The sequence below is a fragment of the Monocercomonoides exilis genome (assembly GCF_001643675.1).
Source record: "Monocercomonoides exilis strain PA203 chromosome Unknown scaffold5-2102611, whole genome shotgun sequence".
In the NCBI taxonomy this organism is placed as follows: Eukaryota; Preaxostyla; order Oxymonadida; family Polymastigidae; genus Monocercomonoides; species Monocercomonoides exilis.
The window spans coordinates 1,103,816-1,127,087 of NW_027150550.1; the positions used below are offsets into that span (position 1 = coordinate 1,103,816).

The 23,272-nt window shown below is 31.3% G+C and overlaps 7 protein-coding genes across 7 annotated transcripts; 2 read left to right on the top strand and 5 right to left on the bottom strand.

Moving 5' to 3' along the window:
- Positions 1 to 2,750: 2,750 nt before the first annotated feature.
- MONOS_14424 (uncharacterized protein) lies at positions 2,751 to 4,878 on the bottom strand (the record flags this gene model as incomplete). Its single annotated transcript, XM_067867224.1, has 4 exons — positions 2,751 to 3,111; positions 3,230 to 4,435; positions 4,507 to 4,662; positions 4,751 to 4,878. The coding sequence occupies 4 exons, from the start codon at positions 4,876 to 4,878 to the stop codon at positions 2,751 to 2,753; spliced, it is 1,851 nt and encodes a 616-aa protein (XP_067734298.1).
- A 64-nt stretch (positions 4,879 to 4,942) lies between these two features.
- MONOS_14423 (putative Heat shock protein 90) lies at positions 4,943 to 7,429 on the top strand. The gene has a single exon (XM_067867223.1). It carries the CDS (start codon positions 4,986 to 4,988, stop codon positions 7,221 to 7,223), a length of 2,238 nt encoding a protein of 745 aa, XP_067734299.1. The 5' UTR covers positions 4,943 to 4,985; the 3' UTR covers positions 7,224 to 7,429.
- Positions 7,338 to 8,133, bottom strand: MONOS_14422 (putative Chagasin family peptidase inhibitor I42). Its single transcript, XM_067867222.1, has 4 exons — positions 7,941 to 8,133; positions 7,793 to 7,860; positions 7,655 to 7,729; positions 7,338 to 7,585 (listed from the first exon to the last, which is right to left on the bottom strand). The coding sequence occupies exons 1-4, from the start codon at positions 8,089 to 8,091 to the stop codon at positions 7,526 to 7,528; spliced, it is 354 nt and encodes a 117-aa protein (XP_067734300.1). The 5' UTR covers positions 8,092 to 8,133; the 3' UTR covers positions 7,338 to 7,525.
- Positions 8,134 to 10,609: 2,476 nt separating this feature from the next.
- Positions 10,610 to 10,927, top strand: MONOS_14421 (uncharacterized protein; the record flags this gene model as incomplete). The annotated part of the gene is made up of 1 exon (XM_067867221.1): positions 10,610 to 10,927. One exon carries the CDS (start codon positions 10,610 to 10,612, stop codon positions 10,925 to 10,927), a length of 318 nt encoding a protein of 105 aa, XP_067734301.1.
- Positions 10,928 to 11,060: 133 nt separating this feature from the next.
- MONOS_14420 (uncharacterized protein) lies at positions 11,061 to 11,431 on the bottom strand (the record flags this gene model as incomplete). Its single annotated transcript, XM_067867220.1, has 2 exons — positions 11,061 to 11,262; positions 11,322 to 11,431. The coding sequence occupies 2 exons, from the start codon at positions 11,429 to 11,431 to the stop codon at positions 11,061 to 11,063; spliced, it is 312 nt and encodes a 103-aa protein (XP_067734302.1).
- A 7,023-nt stretch (positions 11,432 to 18,454) lies between these two features.
- Positions 18,455 to 21,059, bottom strand: MONOS_14417 (putative transporter, major facilitator subfamily protein; the record flags this gene model as incomplete). The annotated part of the gene is made up of 2 exons (XM_067867218.1): positions 18,455 to 20,658; positions 20,801 to 21,059. 2 exons carry the CDS (start codon positions 21,057 to 21,059, stop codon positions 18,899 to 18,901), a joined length of 2,019 nt encoding a protein of 672 aa, XP_067734303.1. The 3' UTR covers positions 18,455 to 18,898.
- Positions 21,060 to 21,073: 14 nt separating this feature from the next.
- Positions 21,074 to 22,319, bottom strand: MONOS_14416 (Arf1g). Its single transcript, XM_067867217.1, has 2 exons — positions 22,207 to 22,319; positions 21,074 to 22,129 (listed from the first exon to the last, which is right to left on the bottom strand). Exons 1-2 carry the CDS (start codon positions 22,280 to 22,282, stop codon positions 21,633 to 21,635), a joined length of 573 nt encoding a protein of 190 aa, XP_067734304.1. The 5' UTR covers positions 22,283 to 22,319; the 3' UTR covers positions 21,074 to 21,632.
- Between the last annotated feature and the right edge of the window lie 953 nt (positions 22,320 to 23,272).

Sequence of the window (23,272 nt, forward strand, 5' to 3'; positions counted from 1 at the left end):
ATAAATGAGATTGATTACTGTATTTTTGTGCTAAAAACAAGATTAATAACGATCCTATCTTTTTTATTTTTTGCAAAAATAACTTATTATTTCCTGTGCACATGTGAAGTGTTTTCAATAAATCAATTTAATCCAATATACGCAATTGCACACAACAAAACACCACAAAAACGTTTAAAAACTTTTTTTCTGAATGAAATTTACAATTTCTTTGATCATTTTGTATAGAAAAATTACTGACATGAGAATAAATTTCAAAAGTTTATGGATTTTTTTTTTGGATTATTGTATTTATAATTTTGAACGATATATTTTTTATTTCAAATCTGACTGTTTCGATATTGAATAATTTTCAGATTAACTCATCAAACAAATACTGATAATTAAAAATAAAAATGTGTAAAAACTATTTTTTAACATAGATTTTATTTTCAAAACAAAATTTTTTTTGTTTCAATTTTTGTTTTTGATGAAGATCTTGAGAATTTTCATTTTATTTTTGTTCATGCATTTGGCTCGTTTTTTAATCAACTATCTTTTTCAATAGGTTTTTAGATACTTGACCATGAATCATTCATGATTATCTTTTTCTATCTCAATTCTTTTATTGTTTTTCTAATTATTTCGATTGATTTTTGCATTTGGGACAAATATTTTTGCTTTATGAATTTTGTTCCACACAGTTCTTTCGAAATTTTTTTTCCGACTTTTTTATATTTCAATATTTAATATTGCACGGTAATACCGGAATTATAATTATACAATTGCAGAAAAATTTTGGAAAAAATCATTGAATTTTTCACAAATGCAAGAATTCTGTCCCATTTCATTGTTTTTGAAGAAAAATTTGAAAAAAATACAGATACATAAAAATTTGTCATTTGTTTCAAAATTATTAAATGTGAAAAATAAATATGTTGTTCGCGCAAAGAGTGAAAATGTTATGAAAACCGTGAAATGTTGTTTTTGTGAAGACATTGAATATTTTTCGGATATTTCATTACAAAGTGTGAATAATAAAGAAGAATGAAATACATAAAATTATCATTCCTCATTCTTCATATTTGAACAACATAAGGTGCAAAAATTTTCACTTCAGGCATTTTCATTGAAATATTATGCACTTTTTGTTGACTTTTTGTGTTCAAAAAACGTGGAAAAAATGAATTCATTTTTTTGAAATATGTGTGAGAACACAAAACATTATGATGTTATATCAATAATACCTGTTTGCAGATATGAAAATCCTTTTTATTTTGAAATCTGAGAGAGTTTAGTGAAGTTGTGAAATATTCTATATTTTAATGATTTGTGCATAAAATACTTGAAAGTTCATTTTTTTCCCCCATATGAAAAAAAAATTGATTTCAAAAATAATGTTGGAAAAAAATGAACTTTCAAGTATTTTATGCACAAATCATTAAAATATAGAATATTTCACAACTTCACTAAACTCTCTCAGATTTCAAAATAAAAAGGATTTTCATATCTGCAAACAGGTATTATTGATATAACATCATAATGTTTTGTGTTCTCACACATATTTCAAAAAAATGAATTCATTTTTTCCACGTTTTTTGAACACAAAAAGTCAACAAAAAGTGCATAATATTTCAATGAAAATGCCTGAAGTGAAAATTTTTGCACCTTATGTTGTTCAAATATGAAGAATGAGGAATGATAATTTTATGTATTTCATTCTTCTTTATTATTCACACTTTGTAATGAAATATCCGAAAAATATTCAATGTCTTCACAAAAACAACATTTCACGGTTTTCATAACATTTTCACTCTTTGCGCGAACAACATATTTATTTTTCACATTTAATAATTTTGAAACAAATGACAAATTTTTATGTATCTGTATTTTTTTCAAATTTTTCTTCAAAAACAATGAAATGGGACAGAATTCTTGCATTTGTGAAAAATTCAATGATTTTTTCCAAAATTTTTCTGCAATTGTATAATTATAATTCCGGTATTACCGTGCAATATTAAATATTGAAATATAAAAAAGTCGGAAAAAAAATTTCGAAAGAACTGTGTGGAACAAAATTCATAAAGCAAAAATATTTGTCCCAAATGCAAAAATCAATCGAAATAATTAGAAAAACAATAAAAGAATTGAGATAGAAAAAGATAATCATGAATGATTCATGGTCAAGTATCTAAAAACCTATTGAAAAAGATAGTTGATTAAAAAACGAGCCAAATGCATGAACAAAAATAAAATGAAAATTCTCAAGATCTTCATCAAAAACAAAAATTGAAACAAAAAAAATTTTGTTTTGAAAATAAAATCTATGTTAAAAAATGGCTTTTACACATTTATATATTTTTTTCATGTATTTATTCTGCTTCAACGAATAAAAAAAAAAAACCGGGTTTATGAAAATGTTCGAGCTTATAAATCACCCAATTTATCTGCATTTCTATCAACATGAAAGTTATAAAAATGAATGAAACAAAAAGAAACAACAATGAACGAAATCACAGAATATGCGGATAAAGAATAATTATCTACAAAAGTATTAATCATAGAATCAGTTTACACATGATTTATATGATTTAGTGGGATTGAGATAATGCGCAATGCAACAATTTATTGAAAAAAGAACAATATATATGTATAAATATAGTTCAAATAAAAAAAATTGCCTCCCACTTAAATCTTTAATAGATATTTATAACTTGATTAACGTCAAATACTTTTTTTTACAATTCCAAACACAAATACAAAGTACTGCTTCATATGCCTTTGGAACTCGCTGATTCAATGTTCAAAGGCTTTCGCATTTCAACAAATTTTCGTTTTCTCAATCCATCGATAATTGGATAAAAATTCAAATTTACCAGCAAAGATTCTCTTATGTTTTGTTCAACTTTCATATCATCATCATTAATTGCTTCAACGTGCAATGAATTCTTTGGATTACCACCACAGCTATTTTCTTTTGAAATCTTTTTTTCAAAATGTTCAACGCTTGCCGAAGTTAAGCTATGATAAGTCTTCAGATGCCTCTGCTTACATGTGTCAACAATTGGATCCCAAAATGATGAAGACGAAAGCAGTTCCACATGAGAAAGTAAATGGCAATCCTGACTCAAACTTAAAATTGTCAAATCAAAGTTCATACAAAAATTTCGAACAAATTCAGAAATCAGATCAATATTGAAAAAAAAATATTTTTCAATTCAACATAAAACAATCAAGCAAGAAAACAAACATTATTCCACCAGGTGTTAGTCTGGGATAAAGCGCAGATATTGCTGTTTCAGCTGCGCTTTTCAAATCTACATCAATTAAAGCGACATCAATTAGATTTGGTATTTGGCATCTGTCTTTTGTGCATTGACTCATTACATCTGTTGAAGATGAACTGCAATTCAGCGACTTCTCATTTAAAAGCTTTTTTTTCGACGCGTTTTCTTTTCTTTCTCTTTTCTCTTGTTTTCTCAGCATTCTGTTGTCAATTTCGTCTTTATCTGAATTTTCTGTAGTTTGCGATTCGTTCATGTATATTTTTGAGTTCGTTTCTATTTCTTCCATCTTTTCAGTTTTCAGAAGTTTTTCTCCGAATGGATCAAAATTTCTCTTTTGTTCACTTTTATCATTCGTATTTTGTTTGGAAAAGAATTCATTCGATGGTTCTTTCATCGTGCTTTGACCTTCTTCTTTCATATACAAGTTTAATCGGTCATCAAAATCGTTGTCTGGAATTGGCCACAAAGTGTCTTCCAGCCATCCTTTCACAAACACACATATCGTCGCATCCCCTTCTTCACTGACATTTCGCTTCACCAACGACAAGTTCCCCCGAAAACTCCCCTTTTCAAAATGGACAGGCCGAGACAGAACAGGTATAACAGTCGCAGGCAAATCCGATGTATTCGATTCATTCAATACGGAATCTGTTTTTGCTGTTTTATTATTAAGTGACATTTCTGATTCAACTTCACTTAAGCTTTTTGGCAAAATAGTCGAAGTAGCTGAAGATTCACGGTCTCTGTCTCTCCAGGCAGATGGAACGGGATTGGCAACAACAGCTTTTTTGCTCGTATGCTCATTTCCTTTGCTCTCGAAAAACGTTATTTGTTGATGAACTTCCTCGTTTGATGGTATGCCTTGATATGAATCGCAGGCGTATAATTTCATTATAACAACTGGATCACAATCGCTCATATTTTTCGAAGAAAGCTCCTTTTTAATTTGCCTTTTCACTGTTTTTGAAAGAATGGATAAAACTTTCGAAATTTTTGCAGTACTTGAACCGTAAGCTACACCACATTCAACAACAACAAATATGAATGGATCAAGTGGTTCAGATCCATTAATAGAAGCAATATATTTTTGTAGATTACTTTTAGCTTTATCAAAAATACAAAATGCAGTTTGTAACATTTCGGAATTTGTGTGAAATCCGCGAATCTTCCTGGAAATTTTTCAAAAAATATATTTATCAATTTTTCTTTCAAATAAACTTTCCAAAAAAATTAAAGTTACCATGTTGTTTTCGCAAAACTAAAAATTATTTTTAACTTCTCGACCCAAGTTATTCCCAGATATGTGAAATCATGTGTTAAAAAAGAAAAATTTGCTTCTCTTTCCCTTGTAAAAAAGTAATGAACAGTTTGAATTAATCTAAAAAGTGATTTTGGACTAATGTAAATGCATTTACAAAAATATGCACATTTTAACAAAAAGCAGAAATCAAAAATTTAGAAATTGAATGATAAATAATGCACACCCTCTTGAATGAGGCACAAAACGGAAAAAAGTTTTATTAAATGAAGAAGAATTCTGCGGGATGTTCAGTACAATCGAATACCATAATGCTATCAAAAAAATGAAAATGAAAAAACATAAAACTATCATTTTTTGATCATTGTAACCATAACAATATCATGAATCAAAATAGGAAGAATAAAACATAAAAGTTGTAAATTGTTTTTTTATTCCGGAAGAAAAGCAATTCCTTTGAGATGTCTGAAGAAACCAAAGTTGAAGCACCAGTTGATGCAAAGAACTACAAGTTCCGTGCAGAGATCAACCAATTGTTGAGCTTGATCATCAACACATTCTATTCAAATAAAGATATTTTCCTTCGGGAACTTATTTCAAATGCATCTGATGCTTTGGATAAAGTTCGTTATCAGAGCCTCACAGATAAATCATTGTTGGAAGAGGAGCCAAGATTTGAAATCCGCCTTATTCCGGATAAGGTCAACAAAGTCCTTCACATTTGCGATACTGGTATTGGTATGACCGAATCTGATCTCGTCAACAATTTGGGTACAATTGCAAGCTCTGGAACAAAGGCATTCATGGAAGCCATCCAAGCTGGTGCAGATGTATCTATGATCGGACAGTTTGGTGTTGGTTTCTACTCAGCATATCTTGTTGCCCAAAATGTGATGGTGACAACAAAACATCACGATGACGTCCAACTCGTTTGGGAAAGTGCTGCCGGTGATTCATTCTCAATTCGCGAAGACAAAGAAGGAGAAAGAATTCCTCGCGGAACTCGTATTTCTCTTTTCTTGAAGGACGATATGTTGGACTACTTGGAAGAAAGAAAATTGAAGGAGCTTGTCAAGAAACACTCAGAATTCATTGCATATCCAATTTCACTCCAAGTCGAAAAGACAGTGGAAAAAGAAGTCGAAGAAGAAGAAGAGGAGGAAGAGAAGAAAGAAGAGGAAAAGAAGGAAGGTGAGGAAGAAAAGAAAGAAGGAGAAGAAGAGAAGAAAGAAGGTGAGGAAGAAAAGAAAGAAGGAGAAGAAGAGAAGAAAGAAGGTGAGGAAGAAAAGAAAGACGATGAAGAACCAAAAGTTGAAGAAGAACAAAAACCAAAGGAAAAGAAAACAAGAAAGATTAAGGAGGTTGTTCATGAATATGAACAAATCAACAAGATGAAAGCAATTTGGATGCGCAAGCCAGAGGAAATCACAAAAGAAGAATATGCAGCATTCTATAAGAGCATCTCAAACGATTGGGAAGATCATCTTGCTGTCAAGCATTTCTTCTTCGAAGGATCATTGGAATTCCGCGCTGTTCTCTTCACTCCACGTCGTGCTCCATTTGATATGTTCGAAACAAAGAAGAAGAACACAAACATCAAGTTGTATGTGCGCCGTGTCTTGATTATGGAGAACTGCGATGATTTGATTCCCGAATATCTTGGCTTTATTCGTGGTGTCGTTGATTCAGAAGATCTTCCATTGAACATTTCTCGTGAGACACTCCAACAAAACAAGATCATGAAAGTTATCAAGAAGAACATTGTCAAAAAGTGCATTGAAATGTTCAATGATATTGCAGAAAATAAGGAAGACTATCAGAAATTCTATGAAGCCTTCTCCAAGAACATTAAATTGGGTATTCACGAAGATGCTGACAACAGAGCTAAATTGGCTGAATTGCTGAGATACTGCTCAACAAAATCTCCTGATGAGCTTATTTCATTGAAAGACTATGTTGCAAGAATGAAGCCAGAACAGAAAAACATTTACTACATCACAGGAGAATCAAAGGAGGCTGTCCGCGATTCCCCATTCTTGGAGAGATTGAAGAGAAAAGACTTGGAAGTTTTGTTCATGGTTGATCCAATCGATGAGTACTCAGTTCAACAACTCAAGGACTACGAAGGAAAGAAACTTGTTTGTGTCACAAAAGAAGGATTGGAAATTGAAGAGACAGAAGAAGAGAAAAAGAGAAGAGAGGAAATGGCAGCTGCCAACGAAAACTTGTGCAAAGTTATGAAGGACATTCTTGGAGAAAAAGTCGAGAAAGTCACAATTTCCTCACGTGTCGTTGATTCACCATGTGTTCTTGTGACCAACGAATACGGCTGGTCTGCTAACATGGAAAGAATCATGAAGGCTCAAGCATTGCGTGATGCTTCTTCGTTCTCATACATGGCATCAAAGAAAATCATGGAGATCAATCCAGATCATCCAATCATGGCTGAATTGAGAAAGAAATGCGATAACCCAGCAGATGCCACATTGAAGGATCTTGTCATGATGCTTTATGAAACTGCATTGCTTCAATCTGGATTTTCACTTGAAGATTCATCATCATTTGCCTCTCGCATCCACAGAATGATCAAGCTTGGTCTTTCAATTGATGATACAAGCGATTCATCAGATGCATCTGACCTTCCACCTCTGGAAGCTGATGCTTCAGCTGAGCCAGGTGAAATGGAACAGGTTGATTAAAAAGGAATTCAATAAAAAGTTGTTATTCTTACAAAATAGTGAATATTTCAATAACTTTAACATAAAGCTTTTTGAATATCATTTTAAAAATAATTATTTTTATATTTTTGTATTATTATTTTGTTTTGAATAATTTTTGTGTTTCACTTCGCAATCATACGACTGATTGGAAAAATCTAAAATTTCACGATTTGTTTTTTCGCAAACATCAAGACATTCTTTGAAGGATGTTAAAGGTGAAAGGAAAAAGAAAATAATTTATTGGTTGAATTTTAAAATAATTTTTTAACTTTAAAGATTCTTTATTCGACAACGACTCGAACAACTTCAGGAATTGGGTTTGTGTGCTCCCATGGCCTCGCCTTTTTATGATTAGAATAAGATTTTGATGCATAGCAGAAAATAACATTAAATAAATTTAAAAAACAAACATGAACAAATTCAAGATCCATTGTTCCTCTTTTTTCTGTCTGAAACACAAATCTATGAATTCCACCTCCTCCGGCCTTAAAAAAAACAAACGAAAATTTTATTGGATATTTCGAAATCAAATGTTTGAATGATCAAACTAGCTTCGGCCCATGAGTTGGTTGTTTAAAATTTGGTTCGTATTTCTCATCAAGAAGCTTTAGTATTGCTTATAATTCCAAAAATTTTTATTAACGATAAAATTATTTCTTTATGAGAAAAAATAGAAACAATTAAATAATTTCAAACGCTCTTCATTGCTTTGAGGTTCATTAAATTTCCAAATATAACCGGTTGTCGGATTTGAAGGAAATTCAATGGTGAAAGTTTCTCCTTCTTTTTTGGTCAAAGTTCGAAATTCAGCAAAAACCGCTCCAAAAACTAAAAGAAAGCAGAACATTAAATAATAAGCAAAGCTGAATAAATTGTAAAAAACGAATATAAAAATTACAGTAGAAAAGTCAATATTTTAACACACATATATTAATCATGGGTAGCCTATGATCAAATCTTAAACGAATTCATGTTTTTATTTTTTCCCTGGAAATGAGCAAAGAAGCAACATTTTTTGTTCATAATATTATATCTTCAATTTATTTTGTTTGTTTTCGTTTTCAATACAGTTTGTGCAAAAAATACCGAGCATCGCAAAAAATACCGGACAAGATCGATATCTCAATAACCGCAAGAGGAATTATTCTGACAATTTTCCCCAAAATATATCTCATCAATGCAAACTCATTTGATAATCGAAACTTTCAAAATAGCCTCATTTGAGCTCAGAAAAAAATTATTATATAATTCTCGGAAAAATTGAATTTTGAGTTTCTTCGAGATTTCAAAAATAATTTTCTCTGAGCATGAATGGAGCTATTTTGAATGTTTCGATTATCAAATGAGTTTGCATTGATGAGATATATTTTGGGGAAAATTGTCAGAATAATTCCTCTTGCGGTTATTGAGATATCGATCTTGTCCGGAATTTTTTGCGATGTTCGGTATTTTTTGTACAAACTGTATGGTGCAAAATATTTTCCTTCAGGCATTTTCGTTGAAAAATTATGTACTTTTCATTCGCTTTTTGAGTTCAAAAAACACAATAAAAACAGGTCCATTTTTTGACATTCGTGAAATGTTGGAAAACTTCATGTTTTGATTTCAACGATTCCTGATAAAGGATATGAAAATCAAATTTATTTTGAAATCTGAGAAAGGGAAATAATGTTATGAGTGAAGCAATTTTTCAATGCTTCGCGCAAAAAAAAGCTTGAAAGTCCATATTTTCCTCCAGATGTTTTGATTTCTCATACTTTTTTTCAATTTTTTATTGTTGTGAAAACGAAAATATCTCAGTTTGAAATGGATGAAATGCGAATAAAAAGTTTTTATTCAAATGATCTGACTTTATTCGAATAAACCCCATTTTAAATAAATGAGAGGCAGTTTATTCAAACAAACGACTGCTTTCTCGAATCAACCATGAAAGATTTGAATAAAAAATTAGGAGATATTATTATGGAAATATTGAACAAGTCTTCGTTGTTTTTCATGCTTTATTCACAATTTGCAAATAATTAAAAATAAGTGATCAAACATTTTTTTCCGTGAAAATCAAAGAAAAACTTTTTTTTGAAGATATTTAATGAAAATTTTCATGATTCACAAATTTTTTTAAATTATTTTTCACACATTTAAGAGGTTTTTTGTGGAATTATCATTTTTGACAACTTAAATCATAACATAAGTTGGATAAACTTCATGAAAATGTAGATTTCTTCTTCTTCTTGCATTGGAACGATAATTTCAAATTTAAAATGTAATGCACCAAAATGACTGATAATGTTTATTTATATATCCTTCTTTATTTGCACTCATCTTGTTTCACAATCTTTATTCTTTGATTCTGATTTTTTGAAATAATAATCCTTAATTTTTCGATTGGGACAGTTATTTAACAATAAAGCCGTTTTCATTATAGCATGCTCATCCAACTGCTGTTGAGTGAGCAATATTATTTATTCCTTATTTGAACGTTAGCACGAAAATAAAAATCCAAAAGAATATTCAAAAATTACACATTCCTTAAACATCTTTGGCAATTTTATATAAAGAATTGTTTGAAAACTTCTTTTTTTGAAAATATGGACATATTTATTGTTTATTTGCTTTGATTCATTTTTTTCACATAACGAAAATATCCTTCATATTCTTTCAACATTGCGGTTGTTATTTATCCACTCACAATCATATGTCATTTTTTTGTCGACTTAGTATTCTGATGCGCACAGCCATTCATTCCTGTTCCAGTGAAGATCATCCACCGGATCGGTGCAGAGATAAATATTTAACCTGTTTTTTTTTAGCTGCTCGAATTATTAAACCTCATTTCTTCCTTGTATTTGATGCTTCTTCTTCTCATCCAAAAATTATTTCATTCACAACAATTTCAACCGCACACTTTTGCTTGCTCCTAACAATCTCCAACTTCTTCGCTGCATGCACACATTTATGAGAGTATATTCAAAGACGGTTATTGAGAAATGGGAATTCGGAGAGCGGTTGGCGCTGCTTTAGGCATCTTCAATGAAGAATTTGAACAGGCTGCATGACGAAATTCGATGGCATCGAATGTGCTCGAAGACCCTTCATACAGCAGAAACATCGACCACGTGAGATCGGTATTTTTCAACTCAAACAGCATGCCGATTACACTTCACCATTCCACAACAGCAAAGAAAAAAGCACCCAGCTCAGCGACACTTATGTGTGGCTCAATAGCACACCTGTTCAGATCCAATGAACCCTACTTGCTGAGGATGATCGCACTAACTTCGTTGCTGAACACATCGGAAACTTGGAGGGTGGTACCTGAAAGAAGGAAACTCCAACAGTTCAGAAGGAATTGATCGGATCCCAGGATGTCTTCCTGGAACAGCAGCACTGACTGCACTGCTTCCTCGCTGGGCAAAGACCGGCAAGTGAAGTTCGATAAGTCAGCGGGACGGCTGATGGCTGTTGAGCAGCTGATGCAGAACGTTTTGTGTTCAGCCGATGCGTCGATGTGCTCGAAGCCAGTCACAAAGGATCGGCAGGGATCGTTCGGCGATCCACACCTGGCAATGTCGAATCCGGCATCGGACAGGTGGATCTCGCTGGATGTGTATGGAACAAGAAAGCGGAACAGATCAGCATCGACAAATGTTTGGTTGCTCCCCTCAAACGCATACAGATCATAAACAGACAGTTCGAATAGGAGGTGGAAGGTGGTAGGAGTTGCTCTCGTACTGAAATTGAAGGAGTTCACATAAATGTTTCTGCCTTTGGCTGAATCGTTGCTCGCAAAAGTGATTGCCTCAAAAAGGAAACTTTCTAACATGCATCTGTGTCTGTGCTTTTCACGCATGGCGCCCCTACTCTGTCTGTCTTCTTTTTGCACTCGCCGTGGTCAAACTCGCACCCAGCAGCACTCAAATGGCACCAGCTCCCCAGACTCACCCCAATCAGCCTGCCTGCATCGCAACCCAAGGCACGGCTCCCTTGAAATGCAGTTGTGTTCATCTCCAGTGAGCTGCTGATGCGCAGGAGAGATAAAGTGGGAGAAATAGCATAGACACGCACTCTTCCAACTGCATGCTGCATCCTTCAGCACGAACAAGAGCGCCTTCAACCTGATGAGAGCTTGCTGGAGTGAACGTCTTGCTATCGAGCAGAAGTCGATCCCGAGGTGTGGAGGAAGACATGAGTCGGAGTTACGAAGAAATGAATTCCTGATAACAGAATAATCAGTCCAGCTGAAGCTCTGTCTATCTGTGATTAGTACAGCACAACGGAGTGAACCATCGTGTGTGACAGAAAAAAATTTGAATATAGCCTTTTCAGAGCTGCTGGAGGAAACTGATTAAAATTTCTGGTCAAACTCGTTTTGGATAAGCGCCGATTCCTCGAAAGCAAGCGTCTTGCCTGCTGAACCTAAATTAATGTTCATCGTGCCTCTCCAGAACGATGCACAAAGATATGTGTCTGAACCGCACCCCAGGATATCGAAGCCGTTGGGAGGGATACAGGAGCTGGAGAACATGTCATTTAACATTCCATTAATAGCTGAATAGCATTAGAAAAAATGAGAAAAAACCTATTTGGCTGAATTTATCAGAGTTTTTCTTGCAATTCTTCAGAATTTTACACAGCCATTTTTAGACACTTATCGAATTTTCATTTTTCATTAAAGAATTAATTTTTTTCTCAATATGTTCATTTGAACTTATGTTCACAAACGTACTTTTGAGGTACTTTCCCAATAGGTGGACATAACCCTTAATAAATAAATTTTTCTGTGAAAATCATAATAATTATAAATAAAAAATTTGTTTACAAACTGCTTTACATATTGTAAATTGCACTAATTATCACTACAGTCAAAACCGGATATAATCACGTCGAAAATAATCACATTCGTTTATAGTCAAGTTTTTCGATGCACCTACAATAAAGGCCTATCTTTCATTCATTTTTCATCGCATATAATCACAGGGCTGAAAATATATAATCACATTTTTTATCATTATGGGTGGATTTTTCATTGAAAAATTGACTTTTTGATCAAAAATCTCAATATTTCGCTTTTTCAAAAATGTGCTCAAATAAGTCAAAATAATGTGTGTTAATAATAAAAATTGTTATTTTTATTGAAAAATGTGTATTTGTGTAGAATTTCCAAAAATAAAAAAATCGACCCAAAATAAATTATTTCAAATATTAATTTTAACTTTCTTCTGTGAAAAGCATCATCGTGTATAATCACAATCGGATATAGTCACAAAAAGTTGTGCAAAAACTGATGTGATTATATCCGGTTTTGACTGTATGTTAAGTATTTATGAATTTAGTGATCTGCAAAATAAAAATATCTGAGGGTTTGAGTTGATAAAAGTGCAACTGAAGAACAAGAATATTTGTTCATGTTTGCATAAAGCTGTTTCATTTGGTTTATTTAGGTTTTTCGGGTTTTTATTAAGAAAATAATAACCTAAAAAAATAACTATTTAGGGTTATGTCCACCTTTTGGGATTGTACCGCTTTTGAACACATATGAAAGTCAGTTGTTCGTCGTATGTTTCGTTTTATCAATAGGAATTATTTCTTTCAGGAAAACTATTCTTCGAATTTTTTTTCAATTTTTAAAAGGAGCTAACATATTTTAAAATTCCCATTTTTCTAATTTTTTTAGTGAATTCGCAAAATGAAATGTGAGATGAATGAAAATTTCTATTTTAATATTCTATTCACATTTTTAAACATCTTTGAAACATCAAAACGTTTTACATTATTTCGCTTTTTGATCGAAAAATGGGGCATAATTTTTCCATTTACGAAAAAAACAGTGTTTTGACACAAACTTATTCTGCATTCTAGTCATAATGTTTATAGTCCAATGATACAAAAAAAAAAAATGAATTGAAAACTATTCCATAATAAAAGTTTATTTTGAGTTTAAGAAACAATTTCGATATAAAAGGAAATAACATGAGAAGACATATGAAAGGTTTGGCTTTAAACATTGCTCTCATTAAAAAGTACTTTTAACGGGAACAGAAGTTTTACAAAATCGCTTATGTTGTTGCTGAAGATTTGATATAAATGGTGATGATTTGCTCCTGATAATTGTTATTTCAAAAGAAGATTTTCTCATAATGGTAAAAATTGATAGAGGAGGTGAAAATATGGAGATACACTAAAATCAATTATTTTTTACAGGTGAAAAAAAAATAGAAAATGAAGTGTATGATTTCTAAGAGAGGAAAGAGGAATAATCATTGCAAAATGAAGAGGGGGAAGAAGAATTGTTCATTTATTGACACTTTCTATCCAAGAAATCGTTTGTGTGAAGCAATAGATGATCTGTTGTTGAATCTTCGAAGAGTTTAAATGTTGCTGTTTGGAGACAACGGGTTATCGTTCACACAACAAAGAAAATACACACGCTGCTTGCAATGCATCCTTATTCAAGAGTAATAAAAGGGCTTTATATGCTGAGACGTGAAGTCTGATAACATATTTTCATGACCATCGAAAAGATGTTAATTCTAGTACTATTCAGTTCAATTTACTAAATTATCGACTTCTTCTTTAGTTTATTCATCTTAAAATTCAGGATTTGAATTATTGAAGTCTGTAACTGAGTTTTCTTTGCGATTTGTCTGAATTATTACAATTTTAATATCTCCATTGCACATGGAACGGGGATCCGAGCACAAAACAAGCATTCTCTCAACTGTAAGAACAAGGAAGCGATTCTGAGCTGTTCGATAAGATAAAATATAGCCAACTTAGTAATGTGTGCATCGCATCTGAGCTAGCAACCTAGCAAGTTCTGTTTCCATGGAAGGCAAACAACGGGATGCTGAAGTGATTCCAACAGACAAAGCGAGTGCTGCTGAATGAGCTGAGGAGCGAAAGCTACGAGCTGCAACTGCACAAGCGCGTTGAATACAGTGTGCAATTCAATAAAAACATTTTTTTATCCAATGAAGAAGGCGAACAGCACACATATGATTGTCTATTCTCATCCGACGCTGCTTTTATTCTATATACCGTTTAATGAAGTGTGTCATTCTTTTCTCTCTGATTCATCCATCATGAGCTACTTCAGAACGATTAGCGTTCCAATCAGAAAAGACGAGTTGCTACTGTGACATTTCTTTGTTCATTTGTAAATGACTGACGCTCAACCCTCCAAAGTCCATTAAAGCCGAAGAGGCAGTGGATCACCAATTTTAGAGCAAAAGTGCGGCTCAGCAACAACAAAGCAGAAGACAATAATAAATATTGCTTCCAAAGCAGTTACTGCATTTTTTAATTCTTTTTCTTCTTTTTCTTCTTCTCGTGCAACAGTCTGGAATGGCTTAACGCTATATTTTCATATCTTCAGCTTTCGATTTCTTTTTCCATTCTGCTTTTTTAAGTTAAACGCTCCCCTTGCATAATTACAAACTTTCCGCAAGATAAACCAGTTGCTTTTTGCTCAATGAGTGTTAATTCCGATATCCACATTTCCTAGCTCATAGTAATTTTTTCATCAAATGCTACAGTTTTCTCGATGATAGATCTATCTGCATCTGCTTCTCCTTCAACTACAGCTAATGTTGTTTGCTTCAGTAGGCAAATGAATGAGAATTTATTGAAAAGTGCTGCAGTAATCACCAGTGCTCTATTTAAACAGCTTTTGACCTTATGATAACAGCATAGGACAACTGGACAAACTTGTTAATAATTTTTTTCGTTGAATCTGAACTTCATTTCAATATCTGTCTTCAAATTCAACTAAACATAATTATTTTCTTTTGTTTTCGTTTTCAATGTGGTTTATTTGTTCGGCTGTGGATTTTTTTTCTTGAAATTTGCTCGTTATTGTCTTTATTTTGAAAATAATGCTACATGTCACATTATTTGTTCGTTTCACGAAAGAATAATTCTTTAAAAAGCTAATCTGTATTTCTTGAGAATTGAAAAATGTGTGCAAATCATGAATTAGAATCAAATTTATTTTTATGTGGAAAAATTATCAACAAATTGTTGATTTGACAAATTTAATTTTTGTCATGTATTTGAATAATATATCAGTTCACGATGTGTAACAATTTTTTGTTGTTCGAAATGCATGTGCTGATCTATTGAAATGTTTGTGAATTTTTCTTTGCACAGTTCATTTCAAACAAAATATAAATGCAATGCTTGGATCAACATCAGAAAATAAAAAACAAATTGGTTTCTTTGTTCATTGAGATATTCAAAATTTTTGAATAATATATACTTGTTTTCAGAAGGTTCGATTCCTTTTTGCATTATTATTTGCAACTTTTAGAGAAAAGAAATAAAAAACTTAAAAGAAATAGCACTCAAGAAAATATTAAAAATTTCCAAGCATACAATGTTTCTTGCAGCTTTTTGAATTAATAGCTTAAACATTGATGAAATAATTCATGTTGTAAACAGATTTTTCAATTTTGAAATAAAAATTATGCAAATAATTGAATTACCCATAAGAGATGAGCCAATTTCACCAAGAAATGAATAAATACTCCTCAAAGCCCCGTTCGACGAAAAGTTGACACGCCTTTTAAATTCACAACTTTATTGAAAAAAGAGCTCCGGAGGACCCGGAAGGATTTCTCTATCATTATGCATTTCGCAGCAAATATGGAAAATCCTTTCGGTCGATCATTGATGAGAAATATATTGGTTTGCGTGGTTTTTTCTCAACTTTCGGAAATAACTGTTGTGCATTTTTCGATTTATATTTTGTTAATCAATCAATTTATTATTTCGATAAAAATTGTGAGATATTTCTTTGTTTATATGTTTTTAATCTGAATATTTGATCTGTTGTGTTTTTTTCTGTTTTCATTTAAAAATAGATTTTATTTGCTCAATTATTAGTGAGTAATCAGACAAATTGCCATTTGTCAATGAAAATTTATGGTGTTTTATAAATTTTTAGATTTTTTTGAATTTAAGTTTATTTATAATCAAAAACATTTTGGAAACATCAAGGATAATAAATTTATTTATTTTCAACCTTTCATATTTATATATTCAAATCCTATGTTTTATTTTTGACTTATAATTATATTGTTATTTTAATCCCAATTCCCATCGAGAATATTCAAATTGACTTATAAGCGAAATATATATAATGCACATTTTTTATAGAAAAAACAAACCACGTTTTAAAAAAATCTTTCTATTCTGTATAACACACTTGACAGAAATGACAAAGTTTCTTGCCTTTCTGCTGTTTCCTCGGAATTTTCCTGGAAGGAACTTTTAAAGTGTGGCTGGTTCATCACAAAAGGCGAATATTACTACTCTAAAGAAAGATTCTCCAATAGAAATCTCGAAAAAAATTCACATCACACAGAATGATGCGTTAATGATAAAAGTGTGCTATTTGTTTTCGTATTTGATTCTTTTAATTCATTTGAAAAGAAATGGAAGACTTTTCACTTGTTGAAAAGTGGCTATATAAAATTAGTTCAGCTAGCTGCATGAATGGAAGACACATGAAGAAATGATTGCACTTTGTTTTCAATAATCGAACTTTAATTCACAATTGAAATGATTTCCGTTTTTTTGACTTTTTTTTGTGAATTTTCTTGAATAATTGGCTTCTTGATTCTATTCTGAAAGTGATTGTGTGCAATCAAAATGTGTGTTCCTCTCAAAAATGCCCTCCACCAACTTCCATTGTTGGGGATGAAAAATCGACAGATAGTCAAAGAAAACATGGAGAATCAAAACCATCCGAGCCACTGAATAATGCTAGCAATTTCGATTATCTCGAAGAAGATAATCATCAATCAACAAATAATTTGAATGATGAGAAAAAGAAAAAAATAACGAAAAAAGAAAAAGAAAATGATGAAAATAAAAATAATGATATATAAGAAAAACACAAGAAAATTTCTTCCGTTGATTTGAATTTAACTTTCAATTGCGTTGAGGAAAACAGTGATGAAGGAATGGACATATGCTTCAAAGAAAAAAAGAAAAGGACAAAAAATATTGGATTAAATGAAAGAAAAGAAGTTCTATTGAAAGAAAATTCAAAAGAAAATGAAAACGAAAAAAGAAAAAGAGATGAAAAGAAAAAGATTTTTTCAATGAATGAGAAAAGAATCATCGACAAAACAAAGAAAGAACTGTTTGAAGAAATGAAAAAAGAAATAAATGTTTAGTTATCTTATTCAAATTTTTGTAAAAAAACAAGAAATTTTATTATAGCGAAGAAATGGACAGACTTATGCGAAGTCTGTGAAAGGTGCGCGCATTTGAAAAAGAAAAAAGCGGAAATGGAAAGAAACGGAGGTGAGTTAAATGAAGAAGAAAAGAATGAAATAGAAATTATTGATAAACATTTGAAAATGGCAACTCATCAAAGAAATTATTTTTTTGAAATGATGGAAAATCTGAAAAAAGATGAAGGAATAATAATTATGGATTTTAAGGAAAATTGGTGTTTGCCAATTTCCAATAATGAAACGGGAAGATCTTTTTTTAACAAAAAACAAATTTCCCATTTATGTTTTGTTGAATATTTTGTTGATTGTTTAGAAATTTAATGAAAAAGATGTTTCAATTTTTTTTCTGAAATTTTATCTCACGATTATCGTTTTGTTTGTGAATGTATTTTTAAACTTTTGCGTTTTGATATGGGGGAAAATACGGACTTTCAAGCTTTTTATGCACAAAGCATGAAAAAATTGTTTCGCTCATAACTTTGTTTCACTTTCTCAGAATTCAAAACAGATTTGATTTTCATATCCCTAAACAAACATCATTGAAATCAAAACAGAAAGATTTCCAACATTTCACGAATGTTTGAAATGGACCTATTTTTATTGTGTTTTTTGATCTCAAAAAGTCAATGAAAAGTGCTTAATTTTTCAATGAAAATGCTTGAAGCAAAATATTTTGCCCCATATTTTTTCAAATGTTTATTCTTTTCACTTTTTTTGTGATAATGGTCCTCATTTTCTAAATTCACATATTTTGCATTTGCTGTTTTCTCCAAATTCTTTTTTGTTTAAAAATTATCACTGTTCACTTTCATTCTTTACCGAACATCATGGTAAGATTGTGACAGTGAATTTGGTTTTTGACACAGTTAATAAACAATAATCTTGGTGATCGAACATTGAATAATGTGTACGATCTCATTGTTTTTTTTTTTTTTTTTTTTTTTTTTTTTTTTTTTTTTTTTTTTTTTTTTTTTTTTTTCCCAAAGGAATGAAGTATTGGTTGCATTATTAACCCCAACAACTTTAAATGACAAAAAAATATAAAAATTGAAAAACTTGGAAAAAAAAATTGTGATCGGAACAAAAGTTGGATTGAAAAAATTTTGTCCCATATTTTTTCCAAAGAATATAATTTATAAAGAATTCAAAATTTCTTCAGCATATTATGATAAATTGCAAGCATTTGTAATTTGAATGCGAATAAATATTAACAGAAATTAAATGGGAAAAGAATAATAAAGACATAAATACATATAAAATATGCTACTCAATTTTTGTGGTGAAAATAATTTGTCGAAATCTGAACAAATTTGATAGCATGTTTGGCATTTTCAATTCTTATCATTCAATTGCCTCCTTTATATTTTTTGTCTTTTCTTTCTTTTCTTTCAAAGTTTTTCGAGAAAATTTTCATTTTCTTTTATTGTTTTCTTCAGATTTATTTTCACATTTTTGTTCTGATCCAGTTTCTTCAATCTTGCCTCGCTTATAAGTCATCTTAATACACGCCATACCAATTGTCGAGATTGCACTGCCTATCAAGCTTACAAGAGTCATCAACCCAGCCTTTTTCACGAATGAAAACAACAAAAGAACTATCGTAAAAAACACGTTCAAAGCAATCATAATAATTGATCCTGACACTGATTCTGGAAGTGGGTAAGTTAATTCAGCTCCCATTTCAAAAAACAATCCATACGGTGCTCCACCAATCACGCAAACCAAAATCACCAAAGTGCAAAACAACCATTTGGGACATTCAAACAGAACAATATCTCCGCTTACAGAATCCTTTCTCATTTGCAAGTGTGCTGCAAGCAATGATAGCTTATTCTTTTTTTCTGTTGAGTTTCTTCCAAAGTTCATTGGGAAAACGAGAAACAGCACACACAAAATAACGTCTGATACCAAAAACAATGCAAACACAACCCATTTGTCTTTCTTTCTCAATTTTCCTGAACTTAGCCACAGCATGAACATTGCAGACAAGCAAGATCCAATTGTTGACGCAAAGCCAAACAAGCCTCCTATCTGTTCATTCATTCCCAACTCTGTGAAGAAATACGTTATATTTTCTTGCCAGCCTTGATATGCTGCTGATTGAAGTCCTCCAGCAATGCAGAGAAGCATAAACGGCAGATTACACAAAGTTCCCTTCACAACAGAACAAAACTGGGAAATGGCGCTTTTTGAGGAGTGCAAATTTGAAGTAATAAGCTCGGTCGAGGAAGGAGATGATGATGAGGGGGAAGAAGGATCTTCAGAAATGGAAGTAGGTGAAATTGACAACGAAGGCGATGGTAACAATGATGGAGAAGATGAATCCATGAAGGCAGAAAATGTCATTTCGTTTGCTGAAGAAGCTGCGCTTGACTCCTCATCCGATTTCCATCTGCTGTTATTTAGCAATGGTACATTGGACATAGAAATTCCACTCTGAATTGTACAATAATTATCTTCATTAACAGCATCATCTTCCGCTTCGTTGAAATCTTCAACCATTTCAGTAGCATCTTTGTCTTTGAAACCGTCTTCATCTTTACAATCATTCGCTTTATCATATTCTCTTTCCATATGATTTTTTCTTTCAGAGGAGAAATCGCTCTTTTTTGAACTTTTGCTTATTTCGGACGGAACTTTGGAAGAATGTGATATTTCTCCCCTTTCGTTTTTGTTTTCAAATTTATCAATTCCTTTTTCCCTTGCAAGTTCGGAATAAGATGGAGGAGTAGGAGGAGCTGATGGAAAGTAAATAGTAGCCAGTCCTGTTATAACTGCTTGTACGCCAAGCAATAAATATAACAATGTTGGGATATTTTCTCCGCTTTTGACAATTAACGGTGCAACTAAAAATCCAACTGCGACACCAACAAAAATTGACTGCGACGCAAGACCAGTTGAAATTCCCCTCTCCTTTGGTGGAAACCATGTGTTGCTTGCTCGAGAAGGAGTTGAATAAAGAAAGCAGCCCCCAATTTGGTTAAGAACAGAACTTAATAAGATAAACCAAAAGCTCTTTTTCCTTGTCGAACCAATCCAAGTCGGTACCATTCTTAACAAGCAGCACAAAAATAAAGGCCAACTTCCAAACAGCATTAAAACTCTGAAATTGTGAAATTTCATATCAAGAACAATTGGTATAAAAAGGAGAGAGGTTGCAATAATGGTGGCTAAAAGCATTCGATTAAATCAGATGTTTTCAAAGGAATAAAAATTACAAAAGAAAGATATTAATCAATTTCAAAGAAGTTATTTGTTAAAAAAATTTTTTTTCATTTTTGAAAAACTAAAAACGGATAAACTTGGACAAACATAATGACAAAACAAGATTCAAATCAGACATCGTGATTCCACCTTCCTTATAGTACTCTTGTGCTGATTGGGGTGTTGCGTTGAATGCAATGAATTCAGCAGATAGAAGAAAGCAGTTTGCGCAATACACAAAAAGAACGTACCATCTTCTTTTGTACACGTGTAACTCTGAATAAATGTTTTTCTCCTTATCATATATTTCGATAGAGACTTCACACTCATCACATTTATCTTTTTCTTCAATTGTTTTCTCAGCCATGATAACTCTCAAATTTTTAATGGGATAATTTTTTTCATCAATTTTTAAAGAATTGATATAACAATAACGTTTCGCAATGATGCAAAATTAACAGAAAAAAAGAATAAAGCGTATTTTCTTTGCAAATTGAATCAAAATTTTGTATCAGATTGTATTTTTTTATAATCAACATAAAATATTACAAATAAATCACATAAATAAAACTAAAAGCGAAGAATCAAAACAGAAAAACCACAAACAACCTCTTAAAGAGTTATATAAAGTTCGAGATCCCATTTGGAATTTGCAACAGTTGCAAAAAAGTTAAAAATCAATAAAAAAATTACATTTCCTTCAAATTGGAATGAAAAATCACTCAAAGAAAAGATCACTCACTAATTGCGAAGAATAAGACAAGATAAGAAAAATAAACTCAATTAAAATAATGATCAACTTCAATACAACATTAAACATAAAATTATGAATTTAGCATTCATAAAAAAAAAGTTAAGCAAATTAAACATAAAAACGATACTACAAAACTCTTTTGCCTGGAAAAAATCGAAAAGAAAAGAAACCTTTTCATAATTTTTTTTATTTTCGCTTGTGTTCAATCTCTTTCGCAAGCCATTCTAATCCATGTAGAAGTCCATCACCTGTCAATGCGCAGCATGGCTGAATGTACCAAGATCTACCTACACAAACTCGATCAAGTTCCAATTTTTCTCTTATAAATTTTGGACTCACAGCTCCACTTTGGTCTTGTTTATTTGCATAAATCAGAAGAGCAACATTTCGAAGTTCTTCACATTGAAGAAGATAGTGAAGCTCCTCTTTTACACAATCTTCGCATTCCATTGTTGTGCAAGCAATTCGAGGAATATCGGTACTATCAATAACAAAAATAAGAGCATCAAGACCATCAAAGTAATAATGCCATAAACGCCTAAGTTCTTTTTGACCTCCAATATCCCAAATTTGGAGAGATAATCTTTTGAAATGAACTTCTTCCATATTAAATCCAATGGTTGGAATTGTATGTACATTTTCATTCAACTTTAACTTATACAAAATTGAAGTTTTTCCTGCGGCTGTTTGCATAATGATTAAAATTATGATTATAATTTTGTTTATCTTTTTTGAAAAAGACAAATAATGTCGTTCAAACCATCCAACCCAATCATAGAAATTCTTTTTTCAGATTTTCCAAACATTCCTAAAACTTTCGTCAACAGAATCCCCATTTTTATTTGATATTCCTCAAAAATCAATCACTTATTTGATCTTAAGCATTATTATTCTGGAAAAATAAATAATACTGGGTGTAATATGTGTCATAAGAATAAACTCTCTGTTTATTATTTTCTTCGTTTTAATTTCGTTTTAGAATTTATCTGAAAAGATTAACACTTTAATTTACTATCTGTTGTTAAAAAATACTGAAAAATAATAAAAAAAAATTTTCAAATTCAAAAAAAAAATAAACCTTAAACATGTAATAAATAATTTGAAAAACAATAACAATTCAAAAAACATCAAATATTGTAAAATGTCCATTTTTTCGATTTCTTTGCAAAAGCATTTTACAGAAATTGCATAAAATACCGGACATCGCACAAAATACCGGACAAGATCGTTTTCTCAATAACCACTCAAAGAGAAGATCTGATAATATTCCTCTAAAGATATCTTAACAATACAAACTCATTTAGCATATCAGACTTTCATTTCCGTGCACACTGAATATTTAAAAAATAATTTTTAAAATCTCGGAGAATTAAGATTGTGAATTTTGCATTTTCGGTCAAGCAAATCCATCAAAATGAAATCAAAATAATATTTTCTGATACGGGAAAAAAAGTCTTTTTTATATTTTCTTTGAAAAAATCTATTTTTGAGAATTGTTTCTTTGTCACAAAATAACATTTATCAGAAATATTTTTTTTTCGCATTTTAATCCTTTGATAAAACTGTTCTATTTGCAAAACACAGTGAAAATGTGCTTAATAACATTTCAAATAATTGTGAACAAAATATTGTTAGTTGAATAAGCCCTGGGTGACGTGAAGAAAAAATTCGTCACGCCCGTCACCAATTTTCCACTTCAAAAAAAAAAAAAAAAAAAAATCTATATAAAACAATATCCAATTATTGTATAATTTCAAAAAAAGCAATTCATGAAATTGGTTTTTGAAACTGTTTTTTCAATTAAAAATTAGATAATGACATCCCAT